General features: G+C 51.0%; 1 protein-coding gene across 5 annotated transcripts; it reads right to left on the bottom strand.

Moving 5' to 3' along the window:
* Nucleotides 1-706: 706 nt before the first annotated feature.
* Nucleotides 707-18,679, bottom strand: LOC133496068 (KAT8 regulatory NSL complex subunit 1-like). Of its 5 annotated transcripts, XM_061811247.1 has the most exons (16): nt 18,594-18,679; nt 16,693-16,781; nt 11,452-12,772; nt 7,340-7,481; nt 6,769-6,831; nt 5,529-5,614; nt 5,307-5,463; nt 4,574-4,739; nt 4,161-4,316; nt 3,833-3,988; nt 3,645-3,757; nt 3,450-3,574; nt 3,317-3,374; nt 2,707-2,819; nt 2,404-2,638; nt 707-1,494 (listed from the first exon to the last, which is right to left on the bottom strand). In XM_061811247.1, exons 3-16 carry the CDS (start codon nt 12,702-12,704, stop codon nt 1,324-1,326), a joined length of 2,994 nt encoding a protein of 997 aa, XP_061667231.1. In that variant the 5' UTR covers nt 12,705-12,772; nt 16,693-16,781; nt 18,594-18,679; the 3' UTR covers nt 707-1,323. The 5 variants fall into 5 exon arrangements, with proteins under 5 accessions (XP_061667231.1, XP_061667230.1, XP_061667233.1 ...); XM_061811246.1 differs by lacking the exons at nt 16,693-16,781; nt 18,594-18,679 and adding an exon at nt 14,657-14,790; XM_061811249.1 differs by lacking the exons at nt 16,693-16,781; nt 18,594-18,679 and adding an exon at nt 14,657-14,790 and having other exon boundaries at nt 5,328-5,463.
* Nucleotides 18,680-18,698: the final 19 nt, after the last annotated feature.

Raw genomic sequence — 18,698 nt, 5'->3', positions numbered from 1 at the left:
GCACCCGGTACTGCGTAGAACTGGAGAAGCCACGTAAGATACTGGACGGAAATTTCAGTAAATGAAGTCGCACTAATTGAGCGACCCACGTGTGGAATTCAGAACCGAAACTTGGAAAAGACAAGTTGGGGTGGGGGGCAAAGGAAACAAGTCGCTCGTACGCTACCCTTCCCAGAACATTTTCCCTTTTTTAACTTGATGCCAGCATGACAGGGGCCGGCGTGCAACGCTTAAACCAACCCCCCCCAATGACATTCGGTGCATCTTCTTCTCCTAGTATTTATCACTCCATTTCCAAAGAAAGTCAAACGACTGACAAATGCCATTTCCCCCCCCCCCCTTCTATTGCTAACTGTACAGTGTCCATACAGCCACCAGAGGGCGCCTCCACTTACGCTACATCAAAAGTGCGGCAGATTTAAATTCACTTCACCCAAACTGAGCCCCAACAAAGAATTCCAAAAAAGAAGTGAAAAGTTTGGAGGACGAAGAAGAAGAGAAAAAGAATTTAAGTTGAACACAAATGTTTTAATGCAACTATTTACAAAAAGCAAAGAATAGCAAGAACTGCTGCAACGATGAAACACGTACATCAACATGTGACATCACTACTGGAGAGGACAGTGATTGGCTATGGCCCAAAAAAAAAAAAAAAAAAAAAAAAAAGCAAAACTATGGATTCCTGGTTTTTTTTTTTTTTTTTTGTACTTTTCATCTTGCATAGTAATCAAGTTGACGGATGGCCGGAAGGAGATGTGAAGGGGGGTGGGGGTGGGGGGGGGGTCGACCGCCGCATCGCATCCCCGCAAAGTGAACGCCTCCTCGGACTAGTGCGGCCCCCGCGAGGGCATTTTTTTTTGGGGGGCAGTAGGAATGCTTCACAAGTCAAAGACGGACAACTGCACGCTTGAACACACAACATACGAACGTGTCAGGAATGGAAAATGAAAGCAACCAAAGTCAAGTGCTCTGCTCCGGGGGGGTCCACACACAAAATGTACCTGTTTATGTGGATGGGAAGGGGGCGGGGGGTGTCAGACTTTTTCCCGTCTTTTCTTATTTGTCACTCCACTAAAATGTACATGGGAATTACAAGCAAACTAAAAAGGATAGAAAAACACCCTTTGGCCACGTGGTATGCGGGCGTCGCTACATGTGCGCTACGAGCCGTGGAACAAACGCCGCTGACCCCCCCCCCCCCCCCGGACACGCCCAGCCTATTACACGAGTCCAACTTGTAACATGTTGCGTCGTGTTCACTAAAAACTGTGAAATAATTGACTGATGTTTGAATATCAAACAACAGGAAGGGCACAAGTCCGCTCAGGGCGATTTGCAGTCGCCATCGTCGTGGCAACAGCTCGGCTCACCGTCATCCGAGTCGGGGGGGCGTCCCGACGGGCTCCGCGCCCCCGGCCTCGCGCGCTCCGCCTCGGGCTCCGGCGCGGGGTCTTCGGCCAGCGGGAAGTTTCGCCGCTCCCACGGCGCCACGGTCTGGAAAAGACGGCACACGGATGGCGTCAAGCGGGGGGCGGGGCGTTTTGCCACATTTGCAACTGCCTATGAATCATTTTGCGTTTTCTCTTTTTTTCCATTTTCCAAGAAAGCGACGCAAACTAGACTTGACGCCGATTTGACCGGGGGCGTCGGCCAATCAATCTGGAATATTTTACGCCGATCGGCTCCCTTGTCATAATTCGCCCAACCATCAATGATGCGGCAAAAGACAGTTATGCTGCATCACCGTGGTGCCAAAAATATTGAAATACTGAAGAGTTTATTTTTTAGCATTCTCACACATCTTTTGACGTTGAACTGTAGATACGATGGTCCAAAAAAAAAAAACGGGAGAGACGACGCATCACGTGCAGATCAGACAAGACAAATTTGCTCCCTCAGGATTACACCACATCAGAGTACTGCTAGATTTTTTTTTTTTTTTTTTTTTTTTACAATCCTCAGGCTTTATCTTGCCAACTCAAATTCAACCAGATACTTTTGTTACCATGGTGACAATAAGTGGCTCGTGATGACTACAGGAGAGGGCGTTGGCGTACCTTGAACGAGATACGGCTGGCGAGGCGCCAACAAAAAGTTTGTGGTTTTTGCGTTCTCTCAAACACGTTTTGACATTTTTCAAGCAAAGTCTTTACAGGTGGAAACTCTCACAACACAGCAAGTGACAAAAAAAAAAAAAAAAAAAGCCACAAAAAGTCCGTCCATTAATTGCTGTCTTGGCAACTCTAAGCAAGACGTGACCGACCGCCGACCAGTTCGGGGCCTCTCGACCAAAAGGTTAAGCTGGGAGAGGCTCCCGCAGCCGTCGTGAATTCATCCCCAAAATACTCAACGTTAGTTACAAGCCCAAATTCTAATTCCCCGGAGACACGGAAGGCGGCGTACCCTCTCCTCGAAGGCCAAGTCGGGGGTGGAGCATCTGGTGTCCTCGCTGGACACCAGGCGGTGAGAGTCGCGGGAGCAGGGCGTGTCGGGGCTGGGGGGGCTCGCGGGCGACGCTACGTGCCCGTAGTCGTGCAGCAGCGGGTAGTGGCCGTGCTCGGGCGACGCCGGCTGGGGCGTCGGGGGGTTGGTGCCGCACAACAGCGGCGTGCTGCGCCCGTCCAAGGACTTGTACGACCTGGCGGAGACGAGAGAGCGGCGTCAGGACCGCCCGGGGGACGAGACGGCGCGCGGGGGGTGGGTTACCTGCTGCCCCGTCGCTTGGCCGGCGCCAGCGCCATCCAGGTCCAGCGCGAACGCTCCTGGTCCTCGTACGGCTGATGGAGCTGGGCGAAGGCGGCGTCCGACAAGTCCTCCACCTCCAAACGAGACAAAACAAAACGGGCTCGGTCATCGGCCGAGCGGAACCCGCGTGAGCGACCGACGGCAAGGCGGCCGTGTCAGGCCACGGACGCGCGTCCTCCTCCCGGGAAATAGGCAAGGACACGCCGGCGTGTGTGCGGAAGCCGCATTTCATCTATTCAACGCGCTTCGAAAAGTTTGCTGGACGAAGCAAAACAGAAGAGATTCTTCTGCAGAATTGCTTCATTTCACTGAACTTCATCTTGCCCCCTTCGGTTTCCTTTTTTTTTTTTTTTTTTTTTCTCCTCTCAATTGCTGTAACTCAACACAAGTCATCCGTTTGTTGCTGGAAGTGGCTTTCTTCAGAAACGTGCGTAGAAAAGACATTTTGAAAAAGAGCAGGCCGTTTTCAAGCAAAAACATTCCTGAACAAAATAGACATGCATGTATGCAAGTAAAATAATAACAATAATAGTAGAAAGAGTACCACGAGCTGGCGGGTGTGAAAACTCACCTCCCGCTGGTTCTCGTCCTGCGCGACGGGCTGAGACAAGACGTCCACGGCTCGCCAGCTGTGTGGAAAATAAATCAATACATAAACAAAAGTCACCGTCATTGGCGTGCAGCGGGCGGGCGTTGGGGGTTACCTGGGCGTGAGGATCTCCTTGTACTGCAGCTTCTCCACCCGCGTGGTGGCGGCCACAGACATGGGAATGACGATGTTGTTGATGTCGAAGGAGCTTTCGCCGCGCCGCCTCTTGACGGGCTGCAACTGGCGCGCGTGCACGGACGTTAATTAGAACAACAACAACACAGGAAAGTTGCAAAACGCTCGGACTTACCGGCGCGGCGTTGTCTGAGGACGCGGACAGCTGTCGCGCGACGGGGCTGTGGACGCCGGACAGCGAAGGACACGGAGCCACGCCGCCGGAGTCCATGAAGAATTTCGGAGAGCCTGCGGCGACACGAGCGGACACGTTAAAGCGTCGCTTTCGCATTCGATAGATCGATGACGGGCTGAGCGACTCACAGTCACTCCTGTCCAACGAGGGCTCTCGTAATCTTTTGCGGCTAAAGTTCCTGTCGTACGGGCCGGGCGCCGTGGAGACGGCGTGCAGTCGCTCCGTCTTGCAGGCGCCCTCCGGCGTCCGCGACTTATCTGCTCGACTCTTATAGTGGCCCAACCCTGGAAAGGGAATTTGCCTTTCATTCAGAGAAATTTGCCACCGCATCTTCGCTGGTGTGCACTGGAGGGCTGCGACTAACCCCCCCCCCCTTTCCGAATGACTTATTTCAATATTACTGAATATTGAAATCATAACTATTAATTAGTCCCGCGTGCACGCTTGCCCACTTACTGACTGCCATGAGCGAGCTGGCGAACTTGTGCTTCTCTTTGGATGAGGACAGCTTATGTTTGAGCGAGAACTTCTTGAGGGGTTTGGTCCGCTCCAGCGACCGAGCGCTCCAGCAGCTCTTCATGGCCTGCTGGACGCGAAGACCCACGCCCACGTCTGCGCACACACACGGTCAAAAAGAGAATCACACCCAGCAAAATTCAATCTCCCAGAGTCCAAACTACGCTCAAAAGTATAGACTCTACAACAAGCTATAGTTGTGTAACTTGACACTTTGGGCCATTTAGCTCGAAACTTTTTGAATTCCTGGGTTTCAACTGGCCTCAAAGTACAAGCAACGTGTCAAAACAACCCAGATGGAGCTTTTTTTTTTTTTTTTTTTTTTGTCCCGAAACCACAGAGACAAGACAGACCGTCGGCGAAGGACAGGATGGGGTGGACGGCCAGATCCAGTCTGGACAAGCGCTCCAGGAGCGGCAGCTGGAACTGGGGGTCCTCCCTGGGGGCGGGCCGACCCTCGCACATCACGCAGCCGGGGTTGACGCGGCACGGGCGCGGGACGCAGCCGCTTCGACCGGCCTGGCGGAACACAACGTGTACACGGGTCACACGCGGACACAATTTGCGCTGCGCCATTGAAATGGCGTCGGAACGCGAAAGGCTGAAATCCCCGCGGCGCCCCCCCCCCCCCCCCCCCTCCGGGGCCAAAAAGCAAAATTCATCGTAACTATTATTGCATTTGATCAAAATGTCACATATTGAAAGTTTTTGTCACGTTTTGCTTTACTTGAACGGCCACTGTGCAGCTCCTTCTGGTAGGCCCGGCTTGGCCACCAGGGGGCGGCATGCAGACAAATGAAAATATATCCCTGTGAGTATTAAAGAGTTATTTCTCCAGTTTGTTCCAACAGGCGTTGACACGCGTACCATGGAGCCAGGTCGACTTTTTAGCAAGCCAAAGCAATGTTTGCGACATACTTTTTCATTTGAGAGTAAATTTCGGCCGGGGATGCCAAGAAAGACTTTGAAGTCTCTAATTTGGAACAGATGTTCACAACATTCCCAACCTAAGCGACATTGAATAAAATTGGGGAAACAAACTCCAAAGGCGGGCGGGGTCCCTCCTATCTAAAGGCACCAGCCCACCGTATCGTGCGTGCGTGTTACTTTTCCGGTCAGGTTGGCCACTGTGTTGGGCTGGATGAGTCTCCGCCGCCGCCAGCCAATCAGAGGCCGCGTCCGCGCCGCCACGCACGTGCTGTCCGCCGTCTGCTGATGCTTGGCGTCAACGCACTCCGCCACCCTGCCAGGTCCACATTTTCTCATCACCGCCACCATAATCTTCATCATCTTCATCATCATCCGTACCTGCCGAGAACGCCGTTGACTGGCTGCCCGTTTTGAGCTTTCCGAGGTTCTGCAGCGATATGGTCCACGCGCTCCCAAGACCCATCCTGTAATAAAATTCAAACGACAATCGCTAACATGAGCACGGGAGAGTTTGTGGAGTGAACTTGTGGACGAGCGCACAAATTGAAAACGGGGGGAGAACACACATACAACCAGTTTAATCTTGGTGGTGTCGTTCATCTTCTACTTTCAAAGCCCCAAAATGAAAATATGTCGTCTTTTCTTAAGATGAGTAGTGAAAACAGGCAACGGCCGAGAACAATTTTGCACTGAAATTGTTGAAACTTGGTTTGTCATTCTTTCACCAAAACCTTCCTGAGTTTGTGAGAGAGGCTTTAAAATAACTCAAAAACACCCTCAACTATATCACCCTTATGCCACACAGTGGCCAATTGGCGGTATTGCACATCCTTTACCCACTTCTGCCAATACGGCATGCAAGTGGAATGTGTATTTGCGTTATTTGGGCTACATCTCTAGCGGGCTGCCACCACGAGTCGGCGGCTGAACGGAATCCGCCTCCCCGTGACCCTGCGCCGGCCCCAAAGCGGTCAGAGTAGCCGCCGGAGGTCCGGGAAAATAGCGTGACGGCAGTCAGCCTCAGAGCCGCCCGACGGACGTCGCGGGAGTGAGGAGAGGGAAGAAAAAAAACGTGTTGCCGCGGCTGTTTTGGGCACACGCTTAAGCGGCCACAGAAGCGAGATGTGCCGCTCCATTTCAAAGGAGGGAAAAGCGTCCAGACGGACCGCTGAGGCCGTGCCGCTTCCGTGTTTTTGATTTACAATGCCTGAGATATTTGCAAAAGGGTCTCAGTGCCATACTTGCGGCATCTGCAGGCTAAATTCTTCAACATTGTGAAGCCCGATTTCACAAACACTTTTTTTTTTTTTTTTTTTAAACCATTCACTCGTTCTCCAGCTTGGTAATCATTTTGGATGTTTCAGATGTACATTTTTTGTTTCTGTTTTGGGGTCTTTCTGAATAAAACTTAAGCTGCAAGCATGAATAATGTGTTTTGCTTTATTTCAATGCCAATGTTTACAGCGCCTTTTTTTTTTTTTTTAAACAGTTCATATTTGAATTATTATGCTCGAATATTCTTGTAGCAGTGGCATGAATAAAATCCACAATGCCGTTGTTTTGCCTCAGCACCCGCAGGTTTTGCCGCCGGACGCGAAGAACGCCGAAGCGACGTTACCTGAGTGCTAGCAGGTTCCGTCTTGGATTCTTGAGGACCGAGCCCTCCCAGCTCCACGGATCCCTGCGGACATGACGGAGTGGTCTCTGTCAGCGCGGCCGGCGGCGCACGTCCCTTCCTCGCAAAAACCATTATTGCCACGTCGGCCTTTAAAATGCTTCTGACCTTGTGTAAACTCCACAACGCTTAAGTACTTTTTTTTTTTTTGCATAACAACGAAGAGCCGAGCAGCAAAATTCCCAACAGGGTTTCGGCCCGCGAACAGTTCCGAGGCCGTCCGCTTTGATACTTTGTTAGTTAACCTTTGGACCTTTTGGAAAAGTCAAACCTCCGAACCTTAACAGCAGCTTGTCTAAACCTTTGTGAAAAGTGCTATAGGGTCAAGGCGAGATCAAATTCAAGAGGAGACACGAGTTCAACTCCCCTTTTCCTCACAGACGACGCACATTCATCAGTTGGACAAATACAAAAAAGGTCAGACTCAATTCACTCGCTTCGTTTTGTGCGGATTGGGAAATTTCAGCAAAGGCCGATCCGACCCGATGTTTCGGGAATCGTGCGGAAGACCGACCTTGCTGGCTCGGATCTGCCTGAAGATGTCAGTCTGCTGTCGGATGCGGTACTCCAAGTCCGAGATGTGCGCCTGCAGCCAGTTCCAGTGACTGATGATGGCCGCCCTCTCCAGAGTGTAGCGACTCTCCGCACGCTTCCATCTGATAAGACACACGCACACACAAAAAAAAAAAAAAAAAAAAAAGAATATCATCGTCACCATCTTGTATAGGTGAGCTCGCACCATTGGTCTTGTCAGTATCACAAGGGTGAAGTCTCACACAGTCAAAAAAATGACGTAAAAAAAATGGGGAGGCGAGCCCAAAACTTCACGACAATTTTTTGTTGTTGTTTTTGTTTTAAACTTGAGGAGCGAGCCGTCTCCAACTCTGCCCGCTCCTCTGATACAAACCAACTGCACACATTCATGAACAACAAATAACATGAAATGAAATTGTGAATCATTACAAAATTGACGCAACTCAAGGTCAATTAGTTAAGTTTTTTTAAATTTCCATGATAAAAATAGCTCCAATTTTTGTTCACATCAACCTCCGAAAGGCGACACTTACTATTACTACTTCTTCCCTCTCCGTAAAGCTTCAATTTTGGAAATGAGTTTGCTTCCCCTTCAGCCATCTTGTCCCTTTAATTCCCAAGGAAACTTTCCCGGTTTGACAATTCCCAAACTGTACGGAACGTAAACACTCGTGCCCCGAGATGCCGAGTGAACGGTACGCAAGAGTCCGGACGGGACCGAGGCGTGCCAACAGGGTGTGGGCAGGAAAGAACTGCAGCAGTCATTACATAAATAGGAGGGTGGGGGTGGAGTTATATAACAAGTGTGTTGAGGAACTGAGAAGTCAGCTGAACACATCCAGATGTTTCCAACGGGCTCTCGCAACCATGCCCGACGGATGTAAAACAAGCAGGCCTCCACTTTTTGTAGTCGTCGTCGTCGTCGCCCCCACCCAGCCAGTCCAAACACGTGACAAAATTGCTAAACCTTTCCTTGAAGCTACAAGTCGGGCGCCATTCATTGCTAATGAGCCGCTTTGTCACGGACGAACCAAAAACTAAAAACCTCGTCGCTGAAGACGGCCATCTGGGACACACCGTGGCTCCAAACTACTGAATGCTATAGTGGCCTGTACAGCGACCATCTTGTAGTCCTGCAGCAAGGTTAGCGCGGGGGGGGGGGGAGAGACGCCGCGTGGGCCGTAGCCCCAATGGGACAGGCCGAAAGGAAAACAAAACCCATCAAATTTGGAGACTCTACCACCCCCACAAGTATATTTAACATCCAAACTTCAATTGATATTTCTTTTATTGCCATCCTATCCCTTTGAGTCTGAAGCTACTAAATAGTCCACCATCCGGAGAAAGACTCTTTTGCGGAGACTATCGATTACATCGCCGATCGGCTCGGCGAATTACGCCAACCGGTATAAAAAGCTAATTACAGGCCGCTCAATAATGCCCTTGCATATAGGACAGGATTATCACAAACCACCATAATTAACGATGAGATTATTCCAATTTTTATGTACAAGAACACCTTTACAGCCATCTTTTCACTCATTAAGTGTGCAGCCACGTGTTGTTTACGTGCCAGAGGTTGGACGTTCACCTTGCAATTCCTCCCATCTCAACAAAATGCCACTCAAGTGTTGCCGTAGTTACTACTGAATTGGTCTTAAAAGTAACTAACTTGAAATGAAATAATCAGCAAAGTAACTAAGTCAGAAAAAAAGTAACTTTTTAAGTTACTTTTGCCAGCTGCATCACTTATCCACAGCACAAAAAAAGCATTAGCCTAACCAAAGCAAAGTCACTGAATCACGTCATCACAATGAAGCAATAATTGAAATATTAGTCCTGCTAAAAATCACATGAAATCAGCAACTTTGCGTGAACTTGACACGCCAGCACAATACAGTAAGTTCACAAACAAGCACACCGCCGATTGTGGTCCACAAAAGTGTGCACGGAAATGTGAACGTGAGTGACGAGCACGGATGAAAATGCCCCCCCCCCCCCCCCCCCACAGGAAATTTGATGTGGCGAGCCAGAAATCTTTTCTTACGTGACGTCAGCCATGGACCACGTTCAAACAGCTCAGACTTAAGTTGACTTTTCACTTATGGTAAATATTACTGAAGTGAGTCCATCCGTAACCTCCCTGATCGATTGATTTCTCACACTCCGTATGAATAATCAACCCACAACGCATCGAGTGTTTAACACCAGGAAAACTCTCCTTAAGAGGTAAACAAAAAAAAAAAAAAAACTTTCCTAATGAAAAGATGTGCGGCAACTGCAGCTAAATCCTCACCTACTCATCTTTCTCTCTCCGCAAGTTCTCGACCACTTGGCCTGGCTTATTACTCGTAAACAAGTCTGCAGCGGGTCTTCTGTTTTTAGTTGTTTAAATGTAACAATTTTATTGGAATTGGGTTTGGATTGACTGACTCCACAATTAGCTTGAAGAAAGTGCTGCTAGCGAAAGCTGGCCCCGCTCACCCAACAAAGCACCCCGTTCACTTCAGTCGCCGCAGAGCGCTGCCCGGCGGGGGCTGCTCATCGGTCGGAGATTCAAAAGTGACAAAACTCTTCAACGGCTCCGTTTCTGCTCCCAGGCGAAAACAACAAATCATTTCATAAACAGATTCGGTTTAGTTCAGTTAGTGAAAAGATTTGGTCGCCAGAACATATTGCTCATGAAATAAATGTGGGTGACTGTAAAAGCCTCTTTAAAGTTTGCCTTTATACTCGGGCACAACTCAGTTGTGCAATTTTGAAAATGTGCTGCAGTTCTTTTCCAGGTCACAGGTGTCACTATGGCTGGGATTGGCTAAGACACCACAAGGTGGCGTTTCCGCTGCATTTTGGGGTTATTTCCGGTAGACGGTTTTCACTTTCCTTTCCATAACGAGGAACAAAACACAAACGGCGAGCGTGGAGGAGAGTCTGCTAGAACAAACCGACCTAAATGACCACAATCCGTTCAATTAAAGCGCAAAATTGATCAAGGCGGCGACAACATAGGCGATATTGTGGGTCAGGGAGGAACGCCGAGTACGTCAACACAACACCACCATAACATACCAAACACGACAGATGAATTCCACGGCTTTCTCTTTTTTTTTTGACGTATGGGCGGCAAGTTACGCAAAGGTGTCGCGCGGAGGTCACCTGATGCAATGTGGGTGTATAAAGAGGCCTTCAGACAGGGGTGCCCACACTTTTTTGCCCCAAGATCTACTTTTCAAGCTGCCAATCAACATTTTTTTGTCATGATCCGAGTTTTACTCCAATGAAGCGAATGAGCCACGGAGGGGAGCTGCTGACGGGCCGCCTTAAGGCACTTCCGAATGGTCATCGGTTAAGGTGCAATTCCGTATGACTGGTAAATTTCACTTCCTACTTGGTCCAGTTCCCCACTCATTTTTTTATACCCTCTTAAGAGAAACCACCCAGAGATAGAAAAAAAAACAATTGCAAGGCTAGTTCCGACATACTTAGCCATCTTTGCACAGCTGCAGTTACCTTTCAGTGCACGTGTGTGACGCAACGGTCAAGCCAAGAGGTGGATTTTCTGTCGTCGTCGCGCCTTCTACAATTGCTGCCTTTGCGACCGACACATCGAACACCCCGCGATGTCGACTACACGACTTTTTGACACGTTAAAGTGCGCCGATGTGCAAGTTCATGCGCCAAATTACACCGAGCTTACAGTTTGTCTTAAAGAACTATGATTTCAAAGGAGGGATAGTTACATATATATTATTAAAAGGGGTTTGTTCTGCAGCCGCCCCCCTTTTACATTCCACATTCAAATTCACCTTTTAGCCTCTCTATTCTGATGAATCAGGAATCTTCTCAAACGTCACACTACTATACTCATTTGCTCCACTTTAGTTATTTTAAAAACTTCTCTACATTTCAAATTGTAGTTCTACTTTGTCAGTATTTAACGGCAAATGTGTTTTAATATTTGAAACTCAACTAAATCCTGGATCTCCGTGACTACTGATTTGTAAAGCTTTCCCCACCCCCCAATCATCCGGTGTCAGGGTTGTTGTTGTTGTTATCATCATCATCATCATCCCTCCCCGATGGACCACTCACATTTTGACGTGGCGCTGCTCGACGTCCACCCTGCTCAGCTCCTCCTCTTCGAGATCGGAATCTCCCCCGGAGCTGCTCTCCGTCACATCCGAGTCAAAGGCTTTTTCCACAGAGCGCAGGTTGGCCGAGCCGCTGAGGTACAACCTCTCCAGTTCCAAAGGCACGGTGCCGCTCTTCAGGAAGCGTCCCAGGCCGTCTCTGCTGTTGGCGCTCAAGTGGCGCCCCGTCCTCCAAGGCGCAGCTGGGCCGGCGTGGTCCTTGCGGCCCCCGGCCAACAGGCGGCTCACGGCCGAGTCCAAGAATCCGCCCAGCTGCTGCTGAACGTGGCGCTCCACCTGCTTGGCCTGGACCACCTGCAGGCGCTTACGCAAGCGCCTCAGGCGGCCTTCGATCTCCACCTGCCGGCTGCCGTTGAGGCGCGCGCGCTCCCCCACGCGAGCGTCGACGGCGTCCGAAGACGACGCGCCGGCCTGGCTGCACCCCGGCCTCTCGCGGTCAGTAGCGTGCGACCGCGCCGCCGATTTTGCGCACTCGGCACCGGGGTCCTGGTTACCGTGGGAACAGGGGGATCGCGGCGACAGTTGCGAATTTGGACAAAGTCCCGGGGAATGCTTGCAGTTAAGGGCTCCTCTGGCAGCAACGGGCGCCGGCGTCTCCAGAGCGTGCGAGTGCGCCGGAGGCCTATCCCCGTTCAGCGCCGCCATGGCGCAGCCGGAACCAGGCACTGCGGCCAGCTTCTTGGCCAGGCCATTGACTGGTACCACCGGCTGGCCGCCGCCGTTGGCGCCGCCGCTCATGAGGCTTTTGAGTTGGCCTCCAGAAAGTTCGATGGTGTGCCGCTTCCGCAACAGGAAGTCACCGCCGTTGAGGATTCTGTGACTTTTCAAGACCGACTGTTTGATGAGGACCCCTTGGAGCGTGATGGACTCTTTAGTGGAGGGAACGGGGGTCACATCGGAGCAAAGGTACGAGGCGACCAGGGGCTGGAGCTTCCCCAGGGAGTCGCCTTGGGAGGGCGGCGGCGGCTGCTGCTGCTGCTGATCCTGGTCTCCGCCGCACAAATCGAGAGTACACGAGTCTTCGGGGGCCACCTTACACTTGGGGGGGGCGCTGCCGTGGATGAGGATGTTGCTGGCGTCGGGATGGTTCTCGGTGCTGGCTGGCGACAAGCTCGATGACGGGGCAGCCAGTTTGAAGCGGATGTGGTGAGCTTCGGCTGGGGCGTCGGTAAGAGCGGGCGCCATCGCAGCCATGCAGTGCAGAGGGACTGGCACGGCGGCCTGCTCCACACCCACCGCTTACCGCCCCCCCAGAGGACAGCCTGGGTACGAGAGAGGCGCACACACACACGCACACACACACACACACACACACACACAAGGTCAATACGCGAACGGTTTTCGGTCAAAAGCGTCCTTCAGCCGAGGAGAGAACACGCAAGCGGATCAAAAGGGCACAAACGTTCAAATTATGATTTATAGCACGAGTCCGAGCACTATCCAATTGAATCTATCAGCAATGTTTTGGGGTTTTTTTTTTTTGGGGGGGGTGGGGGTGGTGCCGTTTTAATTTTGACATTTGAGATTCGATTAACCTGATTTGATGTTTTTAAGTTGCATTGGTAAAAGTGAATTAATCCACAACAAAATATCATACTGATATTTTGATTTAGGCAACAACCGTTTCCACCATTACAAGATTAATATAGTCAAAACATCAAAATACCAAAACCATAATTTATTAATTAGGACTCTCCGTACAGTAATGTTGACCCATTTCGGGAAATTCAGACAAATTGATCAGGGTGTAAATTTTTACAGGTTAGCAACTTTTCTACAATATGCTGATTCTGGTTGGATTGGGGACTTCAATTAAGGGGACCTAAACAGTTCCATAAAACATTTATCAATTAGGGAATAAGGAATGAGCGAACGATTGGGAATGCAGTACCTGCGCTGACAATCATTTTCTCCTTCCAGGCTCCCAAAGCGCTAGAATTTTTCCGGTAAACGCCAGTCAAGCAAAATGGCAAACCTGGTTGAAGGGGCCACTTCCACACCAGCACGACAATATATCTCCTGGCCCCTTTGGTTTCATTTGTTACTTTCAATTTTCAGATCAAATATGTCCACCGTTCCGCCGCTGAGAAGAGCTGGAATTTCAAGGGTGGGGTTCTCCAAGTTGACGCGGCAAAATGACCGGGACGTCGCCCGCCTTCAAAAGCTGAACCACGCAATGACCAAAAAATAAACATTATTGGTGAAAAGAACAACACAGTAGCTTATGTTCTTCAGTCAACTGCGGATGAATTTGAGGTGCTGGCCACACCGCGGGTCGGATTTGTCTTCAGGAGGAGTGGAAAAGGACACTTGCAACTTCAAGGACTCATTTGACGCTTCCTGGATCGAGATGGCCACATAAAGCAGGCAGAAGGAAAAAGGAGCAGGCCGGCCTGCTCAACGGGGAGGATTGAGGCCCCGTGACGTCATCGCGTCTCGTCCCCAACGTGGACGCGAAGGAGATGGTGTCAAAGGAGTTGAAAGGTGGGCTCCGTGATGAACACATCCACGCCAAGTGTCACACCGTCACGCCGCGCAGTCGCCGCACTTTGCTTCCAGTGGGCGCCGCTCGCTCACTTACGCCATGTTGGTACTTCCGAAACGCGCATTATGTAATCTGCCTTTCAGCACACAAACACGCTCGTCTTGGTGCTGCTGCTGCTGCGTTCGGTGCGGGCCGAGCGACGTGGAAACCTCCAAACGTCTTGCCGGTGTTTACAAAACGCACGACAACGACAAATGTCACGGAGGCTCCTGCTAACGTTAGCCCCGCTCGCCGCGTTGTTGCTGCTGCTGCTGCTGCTGATGCAACAAACCCGAGCAAAGAAGCCCCCGAAGCCGTCGCAAACCCACCGTCGGCATCGTTCCGACGACCCTCTCGTGAATAGTGACAAACGTTCCGTCGTTCCGCGGCTCCACATCCGCGGGCGCGAGGACGAGGGCGAGCGGGGCTCATTATGCAAGGCGACGGGTTAGGGTTCGGCCCATCGGTACTGGCGTTACGAACGCGCGAGGCGGTTGTGGGAGCATGAAAGCGCGGACAAGTTGGGAGGAGGCAGGCGGGCGGGCAGACGGACGCCAGGCAAGCAGGAAGACGAACACCGCCGAGCTAGCTGCGGCTAACAAAGAAAAAAGGAGGAACCTACCACGTGACAAGCTCGCACTATCCGAGGGAATTCGGCGAACAATTCCCTGCTGCACTCCGCCGCCTGGGTGAGGGGGGGCCGTGTGAGGGGGGGAGAGAAGGGTGAGGGGGCTGGGGGGGGGGGAAGGGCCAAAAAAAAAAAAAAAAAAAAAAAAAAGCGGCTGGAACCAACTCCTAGGCCATTAATTTCTCCGCAAAATACAACCGGGGGCCCGCCTGACGGGGGCCACTCGGCTTCGTTCCGGATTGAGGCAATGGACGAATCAACGAGCTACACCTTGCTCGCCAATTTCAGCACAAGGCCGTCGAACAAGTCCTCCCGGGGACCCGAGCGGGTCAAGTGGAGAGCATCTCGCGGCGACGCTCGGCGAAATTCCCGACTCGCGACGGGCGCAACGCTGTCCGGACGCCCGTTGGACGCTCGTCTTTTTCTCGGCTTTTAGGGAGAGACGCTGAGAAAATGGCGGCCCGCTGCTCGCTCGGCTTTGAGCTGACAAACACACGAGCGCCAGAGTGCGCATGCGCCGACTGCTGCCAGCGGGCGGGCGGGAGAACGCGGGCAATACCGCGGCCCGCCGTTTGGGGCGCCAGAAAAAAACGACACAAAGGCTTCAAAGGTCTTTTTTTTTTGGGGGGGGGGGTTTTTTTTTTTTTTTTTTTTTTAACTTTACAAAAAATACTTAGTTTGGCTGCTTCGTTCATGGACTCAAACACACCTTGAGATGTCGGCACTTTACTACAGCAACAAAAGGAAAAGGACAAAATAGACCACAGGGAGAAGCAAGATATTCCCCATCCATCAGTGCATGAAGGTGTGGGTAAAGGTGACGCCTTGACAAGCCACTGTCCCGATGTAGATAATGCGGTGCACTTTCTTGACCATTTTAATTAGCCTGCTATATTCTTATTCAAATTTGGTTACCCTCCATGAAAACGTGCTACTACCACACCCGCGTGACATCACCAAATCAATGATTTGGATCTTTTGAAATTGCCTGGAACTAGTACACGTCTTTGCTTTGCCTCCCCTCTTTGTGACACTTTTGTCAGAAGCGCGCGAAGAAGTGAAGAACCTTTATCGGCTAGCGTGTGGCGACCATCGGTGACTTTAATCCATTGATACCGGGCGAAAAGACGACTTCTGCCCGCGAGGCGAAGCGGCCGGCCGGGGAGTCAAACGGGGCGCACCGAGCAGCCGTTCGATGTGACACGCCGGTAATGTCGGACACTGGATTTTTTTTTTTTTTTTTTTTTTTAATAGCCAAAATCAGTGTTACAGAAGTGACGGCTCAATGTTCTGCTGATCAGGACTGAGGAGGGAGGAGCTTATCCATGACAGCCAATGAAGCGACTGCGCGTTCAGCGTGTGGAAATGATTGTGACGCAGCGGCTCGACAAATTGCGCCTGATAAAATACAAAAAGCAGCGAGCACAGCGCATGACGATTGTGCGGCGTCACCGCAAGTAGCTCGCGTGCAGTTTGCCTTCGTACTCGAGCGCATCCCAAAGCTATTGGCTGGGATCTACGGGGCGGAGTTTCCTCAGAATTTTGTGGCCGTTTTGACTTTCCTTTCCAGAACGAGGACCAAATGGAGCGAGGTGACCAGACGATACGTTGACGCTGTCAAGTCAATCAGGAAGGGCGAACGTGGAGCCGGGAGGAACCGCGAGGAGCTCATCGCTGCGTGTGGCCAAAATGGACCAATCGCGAGAGAGGACGTCCGCGGGATTCAACGGACCGACCGCGGCACTTTTTAAAGCGTCAGTCATGTGAAGTAAAGAGAAGCCTTCGCGCGTAACACAGCTCAACTGCCTCGCCACAATAATTATGATGAATCGGACTTTTGAGCAGAAATGTTATGAATCAAAGAAAATGCATCGTGAACCCACTCTGAACGCAGCGGGTCGCTAGTAGCAAGCATGCGGCGCGTCTCGTGCTTTTCCTCAGGGTAGCTAAGGCAGTTGAATGACTGACACCCCCTCGGGCGAGACCACCAAGCTTCCCGTTGCCGACAGCGGAACAGCAGCAAAACGTACCTCGGAGTCCATGCTTGGCGGTCGGGTGAAATCTTGGCAGACTTCAAAAGTCTTGACGGAGAAGTCTCAAAGAGCAACCCCCGCGCCACCTGAAGGGAGAGAAACGTTGCGTTATTAAGGCGACGGCATTAAGGCGACATTCACGCAAATTCAACATCATTAAAGTGGCGGGTAACCGCGACCAATCTTGGGCGACACCCGCAACAGGACCGCTTGCAGCCAATAGAAAAAGTTGAAAGCCTTTGGGATTTCAATTTCCACAAAAATCGCTCCTCAAATTGTTGTCTGACGAGGAGTGTCGGCCGCACCAACAATTATGTTTTCACAGCGTAATATGGAAACCGTGCGGAAATGGGGGCGACAAGCCCTCGGGCTGACGAAAGCGGTCGCCGCTTTGACGGCAATAGCGTCGAAAGGAACGCTTCCTGGGAAAAACAAACAGAAACGTCGGCCACACGAATCACAAGGCCAGATGGCAGTTTGCGAAGAGCCGCAAACGTTTTCCGGACCGAGAGGAACCTGGAGCAAAATGGCGGCAAGGCCAAAGTCGGGAGAAAGGAGCACGGCGGAGGTCACGTCACGACTTGGGCCGGCGCCGGGACGGGACCGCTCGTCTTTATTGAAGCTGCCACTCGTGATGCCATTCCGAAGCCTGGAAAAACATTTGGTCTGGAAATTTACAGAAAACCGCATTCAAAATGATCAGGAGAAGTCTTCCGTCCATTTCCGCAGCCGCTTATCCTCACAAGGGTCGCAGGAGTGCGGGAGCCTATCTCAGCCGTCGACGGGCAGGCGCCAGCGTACGCCCTGAACCGGTCGCCGGTTAATCGCAGGGCACACAGAGACAGACAAGACAGTGGCACTCACGTTGGCACCTACGGGCAATTTTGAGTGTCCGATGAATGCATGTTCTTGGGAGAGGAGAGACCGAGAAAGCGACGACATTGGTGGAAGGGTGCTGCCAGGCAAAAGAGAGAAAGACCAAAGAAAAGAGGACAGAGGAACATGCACGAGATAAGCTTGGATGGAAAAAGGGCGACACGCTGTGGCGACCCCGTACGGGACAAGCCCAAAGCAAAAGAAGACCAAGAAGAAGAAGAAGGAGGAGGAGGAAAAAGCCTCAGAAACAAGAACGTCTGGAAAGCATTTCAAATGAAAAACGCAACAGAGAAATGTGAAAAGATGCCCGTTCCAGTACTTTTTGCTCACTTGAAAAGTCGGTGTCCTCATTTAACATCGTGCTGTGAATAAACTCTGAATTTTTATGTCATGTTCATCTTTGGAGCTAAAATCCAAATGTCTTCAATACACCCAGAGGGGACCGCATAGACACACATTTCACCATTTTTTTTTTTTTCAATCTGCAATGAAGATACAACGCCAACATGGTTTTGTGACGAGGGGAGAACAGCGGCCGAGACTCGAACTCAGAACCTCCACACTGCCAGCCGGCAGCGCACGCCACTAGCGTTCCGCGCTGCCCGATGCTAACCCAGTGCCGAAAAGCGACGTGAGGGAAAAAAAAAAAAAAAAAAAAAAAAAGTTGTCCCCGTGTACATTCGTGTCACCGTTGGGTAGTGACAAGCTCCTGTAAGTGGAAGGCAGGACTTCTTGCACAGCGGACGCGTTTGCTAATATTTTTTTCATAATTTGATATTTTCGTCAAGCGTTGAAGAGTCTAGCGGCGAAGCTAACGCGAATGCTACTAAGCTAGCCCGCAGCCAATTGTCACGAATTCCCGATTGAAAAGTCAGTTAAAAATGTCAGCCTCGCTCCGAGCACACAATTAAAGTGGCTAGCAAATGTGTCTTTGGGTCTTCGCGAGAGCGGAGTTGGTCGAGTTCTGGCAAAAAAAAAAGAAAGAAAGGAAAAAAAAAAAAGCAAATAAAATTGTTCCCTACCTGCTCGGGCTGTTACTACTCCTTTACGAGCGCTAACGACCCTCCGCGCTCTTATTGGTCCCTGCCAACGTTTCACGGCTTCCCATTGGCTCACGCGGCTGTCAA

This window comes from Syngnathoides biaculeatus, chromosome 22, assembly GCF_019802595.1.
Source record: "Syngnathoides biaculeatus isolate LvHL_M chromosome 22, ASM1980259v1, whole genome shotgun sequence".
Lineage (NCBI taxonomy): Eukaryota > Metazoa > Chordata > Actinopteri > Syngnathiformes > Syngnathidae > Syngnathoides > Syngnathoides biaculeatus.
The sequence above is the reverse complement of the archived record's forward strand: the minus strand, read 5'-3'. Positions and strand labels throughout refer to the sequence as shown.